General features: G+C 41.0%; 1 protein-coding gene and 1 pseudogene across 1 annotated transcript; one reads left to right on the top strand and one right to left on the bottom strand.

Moving 5' to 3' along the window:
* Positions 1 to 668: 668 nt before the first annotated feature.
* On the top strand, positions 669 to 2,725 carry LOC146647644 (gap junction delta-4 protein-like). Its single transcript, XM_085390110.1, has 2 exons — positions 669 to 881; positions 1,166 to 2,725. The coding sequence occupies exons 1-2, from the start codon at positions 818 to 820 to the stop codon at positions 2,266 to 2,268; spliced, it is 1,167 nt and encodes a 388-aa protein (XP_085246236.1). The 5' UTR covers positions 669 to 817; the 3' UTR covers positions 2,269 to 2,725.
* Positions 2,726 to 8,822: 6,097 nt separating this feature from the next.
* LOC146647643 (frizzled-8 pseudogene) lies at positions 8,823 to 11,650 on the bottom strand (annotated as a pseudogene).
* Positions 11,651 to 13,204: the final 1,554 nt, after the last annotated feature.

The raw sequence follows: 13,204 nt of genomic DNA, 5'->3' as shown, positions 1-13,204 counted from the left end.
ACACAGGTCTTATCTACTAGTTATGTATGATTGGTAGTCTTTGATCATCAACAACGTGTCCTTGATAAAGGGTGTCTTGAATCCCTGTGTTTAATCATGACAAGCTAGTACTACTGCTTAATCTTTAAATTTCCACTCACCTTTAAAAACTTTGTTTTGTAATTTGGTTTTTCTCATTTGGGCAAGATATGAATTTTTCCATGTTTCTTTTCACCTCAGTGTCTCAACGCTAAAGCAGTAAAATATAGAAATATAGTGTAGTTATTTTGGAAATTAACTTTGTACAGTGTGTAAAGAGTTCAAAAACTGAAACAGGTTAAATTTAAGTTATTTATGGATGTGACTGATTTGTGTTTTTAATTAAAACAAAATATTCTCGTTTGATAAGTCGTTGTCCTTTAATTATTTTTTATGTTTTTATGGTCATGTTATAATTATGCTTCTGGTGTTATCTAATTAGTATCAAATTAATTATTTTGTGGTGTGACTGCCTGTTTCACTTTAGCGGATGATTAACAGATAACAAACCTGGCCATGTGTGAGTGTGACAGCCAGTTTCCAGTAAAGTTGACTTGTACCTAGACATCCCAACAATGCTTTGATGGCAGCACGGTAAGAATAGCTCTCTCCGCAGGTCCTGTGCTCTGCAGACAGGGTAAGAGGCACTATCAGCGCGTTAGAGGTCAGTGTGTTTAGTGGGAAGCGCTGACGATCAGCATTGTGATTTTAGAAGCAAGTTAAAGGAGAGAGCAACTCGGGGGACATCACCTCGAAACATCATCAGAAGTCGGACTTGCCAGTTTAAAAGAGGCGTTGAATGAGGATGATGGGGGCAAAAGAGATATTCTTCATCACTATAAATCAAAATGTGTCCTTTATTGGTAAGTCGGTGTGGCAGAATATTCAAATTAACGAGTGAAATCATTAAAACGTTTTCATGAATTATTTGTGTATAAGCGGGTGCTTTATAATGATTTATCACTCTAACACGACAAAAGGATTTCCTGTGACAATTTACTGTTGCTATTATTTTTAAATTACTAACATTAATACATTATATGCTTATTTAGCTGTATTTAACTTTACTTAAAAAATACAGCTTCTTATTAGGCATTGAAAAGATTTGGTAGCACATATTCAGACATATTCACCATCTTCATTACAGGCAAAACCTGGTGGGTACTGATGTTGGTTTTCCGTCTGCTTGTCCTCCTCCTGGCCGGCTTCACGCTCTTTAGTGACGAACAGGACAGATTTAACTGTAACACCATGCAGCCAGGCTGCTCTAACGTGTGCTTTGATCTATTTGCTCCCGTCTCTGTCCTCCGTCTCTGGCTCTTCCACCTTACTCTTCTCGGTCTTCTCCATTTGATGTTTGCCACCTACATCATGCACAAAGTTTTGTCATGTCCCTATTTTGGAGGTTTCTACTGGGGCAGGAGTCGAGGAGGCTCGCCTTGCAGCGAGAATTCAGAATCCTCGAGAGAGTCGTCCTCGCATAAAGCCCTGCTTCATGACCTCCCACTTGGGAGGTCATGCGTGGGAGCGCCACGCTTCTACGGCGCTTACTTCATAGTTATAATTCTACGAATTCTTCTAGAAGCTATTTTTAGCGCAGCCCAGTTCTTTCTCTTTGGTTTGTCGATTCCTAAGAGTTTCCTCTGTTATGAGGCTCCCTGCACATCTGGAGTTGAATGCTACATATCCAGACCAACAGAAAAGAACTTAATGCTCAACTTCATGCTCTGCGTTGCGTTTTTATCAGTCCTGTTAAGTTTGGTTGATTTGGTGAACTCTGTGAAAGCAATGCTGAGGTGGAGGAGGAAGAGGGAGATGCTGATGGAGGAGATAAGTAATAGAGAGCAAAACAGCATGTTTAGAGTGGCAACTGTGACAGAAGACACTGATATTCTTTTAACCAGACGATCCAGCCCAAGTGGAAGCTCAAAGGTGAATGGCCTCAGAGATGAAAAACCTGCTGATGGAGTTGTGGCAAATAGTGGACTTTTTCAAATGAAGGCGAGTGTTGGGACCACGGTTAGAACTAGTGCAGCTAATGACAAGAGGCCAGAAAATACAGATGGCAAAGAAGTGAAGCCTCGGTCACCCACAAGCACATCAGTGTCATCTCACTTTGCCCCTCAGCACCACTTAAAACCTCCACTGTTCTCTCAAACAGACAAGGAATCACCAACGAACCCCAGAGCAACAACACCAATCCGGCAGTGCCGTAACGACGGCTCTCAAGACAAGAGAGCATGGGTCTAATTGGCTGACCGTGGCTGTTCATTATTGGCCCTGCACACACATTTACCTCATTAACAAAACCAAATATTTTGTTAGATGTGAATAAATAAATTCTTCTTTACCAGGAAGTTCTGGGAATTATGGACTAATAAAATTTACAGTTGATAAAATACTGTAAATTCTGAAATAGGGACCTCATAGCGAGAGCCCTGCAGCTTCCTCCAGCTCTACAGAACTTTATTATCTTTTAGCATGTTGTTTTGATTTGATGACCACTCCACTCTCATAAAATGTGTTTATCCTTTTAATTTTGCAGAAAAATAAAGTTACCAGCTAGAAACCTAAAGTTGTTTTTCTACTAATGAATACAGATATTGTTGGAGATTAACACCAGAGCTAAAAGGAGAAGGAAAACGGTCCTAACCATGCTGTAGTGCTTCTCTATACATGTAAACACAAATGCTAACTAACATGTACATCATGCCAACATTAAAAGAACATAATGTGTCAGAGTTTTGCTTTACATTTTCTTCAATTTCCTCCAAGTGGCTCAAAATCATTTAATGCTGCTTTAAAACACACAGTGCAGATTTTGTATTTCAGCATGTCAAATGTTACATGTTGAGCAGCTACATATTAGAAATAAATACATTTTTTTCATGACGAAAAAAAAAGCTAAATTCTAAGAATCAAAGCCATCTTGATACGACAAAATTCACTGTTAACACTATGAAACAGTCATGGCAGGTCTGAGCATGTTTAATTTTACACCCTGAGCTATTTTTGTTTCATTATGAGAAAAGGAGGCGTTCAAAATAAGTAAGGAAAAAATCCCTGACTGCTTCATCGAGGCTGACCTTAATAAAGTAGCGGTAACAGTGCTCAGCTGTTGTCTGGATTACTGTGTCTCGCAGTACGTCTAGCAGCCACAACCAATGCACACCAACCTGACTTCTGACCTCTCATATGACCAGCTGATGACCTCGCCATGACCTGACTTAAGCTAACCCTGCTCAGGTTACATCAGACTTCAGCCTAGTCACCTCCATCAAACAAGATCAGCTCAACATGCAAAGCAAACTTTTACATTTTAACGTGCAGGTCAGGGAGTGCTGCTGCTAAAAAGATGAAATAATGCCGTCATGACACATTAGATCTATTCTTTGCTTTTTTCTGACAGTAAAGGCGCACAGTTTGTTTCTAATGAAGGAGAACATCAACAGAGTACAGGAGTAGTTGATGGGCAGTTGATGAATATTTTCTGTGAATGTCAGGCTTTACATTGCTGTTGTTTCATCATTTGAGTAATCTACTCTCTCCCGTGAGTAACTGATTATTTGTTGTGCGTCTTTTATTATTTGTCTCACAGTAAGAACTGTTGGTTTCTTTGTGCACTTAGACAATTTCTGTGTGAAGTCATTTTTAAACACAGTTATGTGACATTTCCGCCATATAAATATCTAAACTTGTGCAGAAAAACAATACTTTGATGACTTTCCATCCATCTTTATTTGCTCATCTAATTCAGATTGGCAGCCTATCCCAGCCCCATAGGACAAGAAGCAGGGTACACCCTGGACACGTTGCCAGTCTGCCACAGCGCCAACACAGAGGGGCACTCACATTCACGCCTATGGGCAATTTAGAGTCACCAGTTATCCTAAACTCCTAGAAGCTGGAGTACCCACACGCAAAGGCCTCATCCTTTCTGTGGATTTGAACCCAGGACCTTCTTGCTGTGAAGCAACAGTGCGAACCACTATTTTAAATTCAAAGAAACATTTACTGTCCATTGTCATGCAGTAGTTCTATGTAATTACTGAGCTCAGTCTGTTTAAATCAGTGACTGTGAACAAAACAATAGAGCACCTACAGTGTTGCATGACTCCTTAACACATGCCTCGTGCTCTTCTCATTGTCCTGCTGTGCTATTTGGGGCAGCTAAAACACAAAGCAGTATTAGGAGGCTGGCACGTCATCAGCTGGGTGCTCTGACAAAGGACTGCACTGTCACTGGTGTTGCTTCACAGGTCAGACCAGCTAATTAAAAGATGTTTACACACAGAACCTTTTACAGAAGTGTCTAAAACTCCATAAAAATGTGATTAAAGCAAAAGTATGTGGACATCTATGCATTATGCTGATATGTGATAGCTGGACATCTCTTATTTCCTTACTGTAGGCATTTCTCCAGATTTAGGAACCTCGCTGCACACAATTATTCTCACTCAGGCCCAACAGCATGGACACTGTCATTATGAACTTTGCAGTCAATGAATTTCTTCTCAACCAAATCAGGGAAGCCATGCACAGAACTTTATCAATGGAAACCCATTAATGTCTTTATATACTTCTGGTTTTGGGTTCAATGTCATGGGTGATTATTTAATAATTACAGCTCAATGATTTTCTTTAATAGTTTGCTGATTACTGCTTTTACTGCCACCTTCTGGTCAAGAAAGGAGAAACACAGCCAACAGGACAGAAAGGAGTGAGCGTCAATTCAATTTTTTAACTCAACTCAGTTCAATTTAGTTCAACACCTATAAAAGTAAATCATATACAAGACTGTAATGATTGATAAAACATAACTAATGCTTACATTTCCATGTAAGTGTGATCCATTATTTCTTTGATTAAAGCTCTGGTCAGTTTCCATTTTTTAATAAAAAAATAAATGCATATTTCATTCATTGTTAAATGTTTAATTCTGAAACCAAGTTCTTCTTTTGTGGAGTCTGTGTTGTATATCAGTACAAAGCAGAGAATTAAGAGTTGACACTTAGACTTCTCATCGATCCTCAGCTGGAGTTGACGCATCAACCTGCGAGCGCCTCCGGTGTTATAACGCGGTCGGATCTCATGGGTGACAGACGGAGGAGATTGAGAAGTAAGAGGGAAAACTCAACATTGACCACAGCAGCACATCAGAGAAGATGTCAGAGGCATCAAAAATATTGATCCCTCAGCACCCTTCTCACCTATGAGGATGTAGCTGAGATGAATGGGAGGATAAGGTTGTCCCTGATGACTATACAGAGAAAGAGAAAATCTATCATGCCCCCTTTGATGTTCTTGATACAGGGATTGGAGCGTAAATAAATAAATAAATAAATAAATAAGAGAGAGAGAGAGAGAGACAACGAGCCTATGTGAAGAAATGTTGAATAGCTTTCAGGTGTTTTCTTACAGTAGCTGTGGCTTCTTGTCTGCAGATTAGCTTATTAAAGAGCCGAAGCAGAAGACAAAAAAGCTCACGAATTAATTTCAGCAAACACATGAAAATCTTTTTGAAAAGGAGAAAATGTTTCAGCCAGCATTTCCCTGGCTTGTGCTGTGAGCAAAGCTTATGCTTTATGTACATCATTAAAAAGGACCTTGATGCAATTATCATTTCTTCTAAAGCATAAACACTTAGAAGCCCCTTTTCTAGTGTCTTACTAAAGCGTTATTTGTCATGTCATTTTGAATCCTGTTTATTATTAAAAATCTTCAGTTTGTTTCCCAAGTTTGCGTTTTATTTATTATTTCAACCCTTTTGTTTTATCTCTGTTGTAGGTTGAGTTTTTTTATTTTTATTTTATTTTTTACACTTGTAATCCTGCATTTTCAGATTCCTGGTGTCTGGTGTTCCCATGTTCTGGTTTTCTCCACCTCTCTCATCCCCTTATGTGTATAAGTAACCTTCTCTTACCTGTGTTCCCTTGTTGCATCGTACTGATTTCCTGCCTGCCTCTTTCCCTCTGTGTTATCTTGCCATTTGCATTGTTTGTTACTCTGCATCTTGGACTCTGTTTTGGATTCATGTTTGTATTAGAGATCCAAAAGTGCTAGCACCTACACTTTTTAAATGAACCATAAACTTTACGGCAAATGCCCACATCAATCATATTCTATTAACCCTGGTCATAACTCTGATTTTCAAGTGAAAGATAATCTTTGCTCACTCTGTCCCTGCTTGTAAGAAAAATGAAAATAAAATTAAAAATTAAAAACATCTAAAACAAAGTGGATGTTTTAATCATTAAGACATTTACTGGAGGAATCCATTCTGCACAATCAGATATGTCCAAAGCGATCAAGTTACAGCTAATAATTATTTAGTGGGCTGATCTTTTTGCCCCTGCATGCCAGACAAATATGACCTCTGACCTGTGACCTCTGCACCCTTCACCTCGCATAACTTGACATGTAGGCATTTGCGATTTTAAAAATGCAGGTAGAGTAAACTTGATGGGTCTTAATAGCATTTATGTAATCCTGTCAAAAACTACACAGATAAATAAAAAAACATTCACTTTTACCTAGTGGTATTAAAAATTATTTCTTATAAGCTTATTAGAATATCAGTGGGCTAATTTTATGACACTGTAGAGCTTAGAAAGCAGGTTTTCATTTGGCCACATTGGCTTGTCAAACTTCTCATGCAGCTATTTATTATTATTTTTAAGTCATTCATTTTCCTTAAACACTTCTTTTCAGAGTAATGTGGCATTTGTTCTAGCATGCTCCGAGACAGAAAGCAGTGAGGTCCTCCGTCCATCACAGACCTGTCAGTTAGCACTGTTTGCTTAAGACTGCATTGTAAATCAGCCCTGACATGACAATGGTTGATAATGAAAGCTAAATGCTCTCCCCCCAGCTCTGTATACTCTATGAAATTAAAGGTTCCTATTGCTATGTGACCTTTAACAGCCCATATAAGCCATTCAGACATCTTAACATGATTTATTCCCAACCAGTCAGTTTGACATCGAATTAGGTCATTATACAAAGACTGCATTCACGAAGATCCTAATTGGAGGAAACTAAGACGAGTTGGGCTCTCTGGGTTTTACCAATAGGATCTGGCTGTGATGAGCTGAACTGGCAAGTCAGCGTCTTGTTTATGTTAGAAGGAGATGGATCGGGCACGACCTCTCGACCCATTTCCTCTGTTGATTTTTTGCTTGTGGGCTTAAGGGAGCATGCCCAACCCCCCTGCCACAACAGAAATATACACACACCACGGGAAGAGGAAGCAAACTTGTCTCATGCCTAACAAGTAGTGGCAGAGCAATTTGTTCTGAGACAAATTGAAACATGTCAAAATGACCTCTGTAGGAAATAAGTGATTCGAACTGATGCCCTGTGTGCAGACAGAATCAGGTCACTTAAAAGCCATTTAATGTTGGAGTCAGAAATGTCCATATGTTTACCTAAAAATAGTAATAAAACAAACCCCATAAACAGAATAAACACCTATTCACAAAAAAATAATAAATAAATCACTGACCACTTAATAGGTGAAGACAACTGTTCTCCTTATTTTTGATTTGAAAATTCGTAAAATATGTATTTAATTTAATTTTCCATATGATTTGTGATGTATGGAAACTTTACAGCTTTAACTGGGAGTGTTTGGGGAAAAAGGAAATGGAAATTTTTGAAAGGATCTTCATTAAGATGACAGATTGTTTTTAGAGGCATTATCTTACATAAGAGTTGAGCCTTATCTTCATACTCTCAGATTAAACGAAGGTTTTTCAGGCTTTATGTTAAATTAAACTAATTTGTAGCTGCTACTGTTAGTTTTGTGCTTTGTGAGTCACTGATGGCTGACAGCTTTTAATAATTTGACCAGAAGATGGCGGCATTTTATTATCGTTTCCCTCGTTCTTAGCGAAGTACAATTTCCCCCCCAATTTTGAACACATAAGGTTTTGCTGTAACATTTGAGTTTATGAATAGCGTGTGGATTTATCATGCTGGAGAACAGGAATCATTTTTTTCCTTTTCCAAATTATGGACACAAATAGAACCACAATGGGGTGATGATGTTCAACAGGATAAGCGGACCACACACTGCAGAGACGTGATCACGATGGAGAGAGTTTCAAATCTGTCTCTCCTCTCTGACGTCTTAATTAGAAGCCTCGGTCATCACATTTGTAAATGATCCATCTTATTAAGAGTTATGTGAGCCTTCAGCTTAAACCTCTTATAATAAGCATTTTTTGTCCTGGCTTAACAGACGGTTTCTTCTTTAACTTCTGATGGCCAAACCAAAAATAACACCGGGAATAACAAATGTCCCCCTTCCACTACCGCTGTTCCAAAAACGAATAACTGAAGACTGGGCGATCTATGTGGGATAAAGTAAAATGTGAGACATTAAGCTCGACAGAGAACAGAAGTCAACAGTTAATAACAAATCTTAAGCGCAGGGGGCTTTAAACTAAGAAGACCACCTGTAGTTTCACCATTGCCGTGCCGATATTGTTCTCCTCGTCTCACAGCATGTAAATCTGCAGCACCAGGGACGCTTAATAGAGCTTATCCCACGTGACTACAAAAGCAATTTACATGTTTTAGTTAAATATAAATGAAACTACAGCTGTCATAGTTCAGCCATTGCGCACAGAGATGCTGAGACTTTAGCACCTTGCGCACTCTGCTCATTAGTCTGGATACTGAGATGCTGCTTCAAGGCATGAATTGCATCAACAACTTAAAAACAAAAACTTAGAAATACACAGTTTGACAGTGTCAGATTCCAGGAGAAACAAGTATTGAGAATAACCAGGAAACATGAGTAAACGTTCAATAAAAGTTGTTTTATTCTCAAAATAAAATCTTCTATCAAAATGGAAATTATATATATTTACAGTCTCGTAAAATTCAATGTACAAATGTACAATGTATGTACACCAATAATTATATAAATACACTTTATGCGCAAATGCAACCCGTACGAGGCAGTATTAAGGCATTGATTAATGTACGCATAAATCCATCTTGTAGACAAAACAGCCCAGCAATGGCCTCATTTCTAGCAGAACAGTCTCATTGTGAATATTGTGTTTAAGACACAGCGGCTCTTTGCAGTGAGAATAAGGAGATACTCAGATATACCATATAACCTATCGACAAAGGGGATCTTGTCAGCTGTGTGCATTCAATTAAGCCCAGATAAGACTCTGCATTCTTCGTGCCAGGTACATTGTTCTGCTGCTGGCAGTCTCATTATTTAAAGAGAAGCCATTAGGCGCTCATTAATGTGCTAATTACAACACGCTGATGGACAATCCCAACACAATTAGTCACCCCTCCCCCTCTCAAACCCTCTATTCAAAACCCCTGGACGTCACTGGAAGAAGGCAAGGGAAGAGCACTTTCCATAAGTCAAACTGATCTAAGTTTTATAAGCAAACCGGAGCATAAATCCATTAAACTTTCACATTAGGGGAGTGCTCAGGAACAAAGCTTGACTTTAACTAGCAGTTTGGGGACTGACGTTTAATAATTTACCCATTAAAAACAAAACAAAAATCATTCTCTATGACACATTGCCCCCAGAAAGCTGGTTTTAAGTCTTTAGTGTCAAATGACATGAGATTGGGCAACTGGGCGTCCAATCCACCTGATCAAACCCGGGAAAGTGGCATCTGTTTGGGGCAGGAGACGGAACTGGCCGTCCCAGACCTCCAGGTCAGTCCAGTGCTCACGTCACTGTACATGGAGCCCGCTGAGGCTTTACTACCCCAGCAGCACCGCGTGCAAAAAGTCCTCCAGGAGTCCAAGGTCTTCCCGGACCAGATCCAAGCTCCCGACGTGATACCCACCAGGAGGCACATGAAGTATTTCAGCATAAACACAGCATAGTCTGGCCTCTGCCTGTTCGGGTCCGTCATGCACGTACAGTTGTGCGTAATTTCCCACGTCTGCCTGTTATGCTGCTCGTAAAAGTAACACGCCACTATGACAGTGGCCGGGACTGTATATAAAACAGTGAAAACTCCTATCCTGATCATCAGCCTCTCCAGTTTATCAGTTTTTGTGCCTCCTTGTTTGATAACACTCCTGATCCTGAACAGCGAGACGAAGCCGGCCAGCAGAAACATGGTACCGATGAACAGGTAGATAACCAGCGGTGCCAACACAAAGCCCCGCAAGTTGTCCAAATTCTGGTTGCCTACATAGCAAATCCCGGCTACGGAGTCCCCGTCCACTGAGCTCAGAGCCAGAACCGCGATGGACTTCATGCTGGGAATGAGCCAGGCGGCTAAATGAAAGTACTGTGAGTAACTGGCTATTGCCTCGTTACCCCACTTCATACCTGCAGCGAGAAACCAAGTGAGGGACAGAATCACCCACCAGATCGAGCTGGCCATGCCAAAGAAGTAGATCAGCAGAAAAACGATGGTACAAAGAGCAGGACCAGTGGTTTCATAGTGAATGTATTCTCCGCCGTTTTCTCTATTGCAGGCAACTTCTTCGTGTCCAGCGATCAGTCTGACAATATATCCAACTGACACGAACATGTAGCAGGCGGAGAGGAATATGATGGGGCGCTCCGGGTACTTAAACCTCTCCATATCAATTAAAAAGGTCGCCACAGTTGCAAAAGTGGAGATGAAACACAGAACCGACCACAGGCCGATCCAAAAGGCAGTAAAAGTCCTCTCTTCTGGTGTAAAGTAAGGGTTGTGGCACGGAATGGCACAGTTCAAGATCTGTCCAGTTTTAACGCGGTTGTGCAGAGGGTGGCTGTCGCTGGTAACGGGCACCATGGGCGCACGGCAGAAGCATCCCGTTTCACACGTAGACGCTGCTGGTTTGTGCTTACCGGGGATCCCACGACCATAGCCGCTCTTCTTCTTGGTGTTGTACGGCTTTAAGGGTCGGTTGGTTGGCTTCGCCACCACAGGAGAGACAGTGGTGGTCTGGCTGCGGTTGTAGTCCATGCACAGCGTGTCCTGGTTGCCTTGTTCGGGCAGCAGGTCGCATCTCATCCGGTCTGGCCACGGGAAGCCGTACTGTCTCATGAGCGGCGCACATCCAGCTTTGGCCCGCTCACACACACTCCTGCACGGTGGCAGCGGTTTCTTGTAGTCTTCAAGGCAGATCGGTGTGTACATACTGCAGAGGAAGAAGCGCAAGTCGGGGGAACACTTTATTTCCACCAGCGGCCAGAACTGGTGCACTTCCAGGCCGGCTTCGTCCTGCGTGTCGTGTTTGAACTGGTTGGGCATGTAGGTGTAGTTGTAGCCGATGCCTTTGCACAGAGGTACGGAGATCTCCTGGCACTGGAGCTCTTTGGCAGCCAAGCAGCGCGTTCCGTGCAGAACCAGGGTTAACAGCACGCACCATCCCGGGATGCTCCTATCCATCGTTGTTTTCTGTGCGCGTTTTGTCCTCCAAAGTCAGAGCGAACTTGCTTTTTGCAAGCAGGCTGCAAGTCCAGTTAATCCAGGAGAAGTGCCAAACTCATGCTAATGCGCACGCAGTTTGCGAGTATGTTTAGTACGTGTGATATCCAACACAGGCGTTTTACTTTCTGAAAATCTGTGGATACTTCCAGTCTACCCTCCCTCTCTCTCTCACTCCTTTGTGTCGGTGCAGCACCGCGTCTCTGCCTGCATGCTCTGTAACACACGGGAGCATTTGGCTTTATACGAGCTGGAAGAGGACACTCCCTCAGCCTGGGCGGAGAGGAAGAGTAAGTCAAGTCAATCAAGACTTCCTTCTATAGGTGTTTGTTTAAAATGTTCACCCTGGTGGAAGGGTTATAATCACTTTGCCCTTGTTTGCACTCCCCCAAGAGACACACACAGACGCAGAGTCACAGCGCCCTTTACAAACAAGGAAAAGTTATCAAAAAATAAATACATTATGCAGGAATGTAAATAGGAATGCAGACAGCCAACTAATAGGATACAAATGAACTAATTAGGGTGTGGACTTAATACATTAGTGCCTGTTCTCTTGGTGGTGGGTTGTAGGTCAAAACACTTGACTCAATCATTCATTTTCTCAAAAATGCAACATGAAATGAAGGAGAAAACTAAAATGTTAGCTGTTTTTTCTACTGAATTTATAACGTCTACCTTCAAATGATAAGGAGCATCAAGTGCTGTAGTGATTGCCATTACCAAAATAGTAAGCAAATCAGATTCTCAGCAGACTCACAGGATTCATCTGCAGAGGATGGAAATATTACATCTTGTACCTACACAACACCAGATCACTTTATTCTGTCACAGCTCTTAAGTTAGAATTTAAGAATGCTACTTTAATATCTGGGCAGTTTCTGAAAATTAGCTTTTTGACTAATTTCACAGGATTTCTCGGTTCATTAATGTTGTCAAATTAATGAATTAAACAAAAAAATATGGCTGTCTTCCCCCAGTGAAGCCTGCTCTGTACTTTAGCTGGTTTTCATTGACAATCTTTCAAGTTAATCAGTGGATCAAACATCTTCCAGTCCCAACCTATACAAGTAGGAAAAAAGAGCTGTCATTGCTGCTGATGATACAGCATATTCCCAATCATCAGTGCCTGATCCATTCAAATTTTAACTTGTCTAAATCTAAAGAGAAAACAGTTTTGCTCATTCGCTGTTTAAAGCCACATGGACAAACTAGTTTCTCTGGTTTTTAATTGGAAACCAGTATAAACTCAGTTTTGCATGCAAAACTCCTGGTTCACATTGAAGATGAGCTTGATAAAATTAATTTCACTAATCTTCTGTAAACAAATGGTTGTGAAGGCCACAAGGAAACACTCCTTTTTGATGCCGTCTGTCATTTAGACACAATCCAGTGCAATGAAAAAACTCCTGCCCTTATATCTTACAATGTAAATATGTTTCTGTGGCCTACATGAAAATGTTTGTACATGCACATTTGCATGTGTCTTCTTGCATGTAGGATAACTACTACGGGGAAAATGTGTGTGTGTGGTAAGGGTGGTTGCTATAGTCTTGTTAGCACACAGCAGGGGGTCGTCTTGTTTGAAAGGGAGGGGGCTGTTTGTCTTAATGCTGGTGCCAATGTTTCAGTAAGATCATGCTGGGCCAGCGATTACTGCAACACACCACAGGCCTAATAGACAGGATAGTGTGTGTGTTTGCAAACAGTTTCAGAGCTCAGCTCTAAGAGAATAAGCTAACATGGGCAAATACAGCATTGTGATA

Source organism: Rhamphochromis longiceps, linkage group LG18 (genome assembly GCF_057381845.1).
Source record: "Rhamphochromis longiceps isolate RC_006_pf linkage group LG18, R_longiceps_female_GT1.1, whole genome shotgun sequence".
Taxonomy (NCBI): Eukaryota; Metazoa; Chordata; class Actinopteri; order Cichliformes; family Cichlidae; genus Rhamphochromis; species Rhamphochromis longiceps.
The sequence above is the reverse complement of the archived record's forward strand: the minus strand, read 5'-3'. Positions and strand labels throughout refer to the sequence as shown.

Excerpts from the sequence above, each read along its gene's own strand:
- LOC146647644 (XM_085390110.1), top strand. The coding sequence starts at position 818 with ATGAGGATGATGGGGGCAAAAGAGATATTCTTCATCACTATAAATCAA. Across the intron at positions 882-1,165 it reads TCAAAATGTGTCCTTTATTG|GCAAAACCTGGTGGGTACTG; the intron begins GTAAGTCGGTGT and ends TCTTCATTACAG.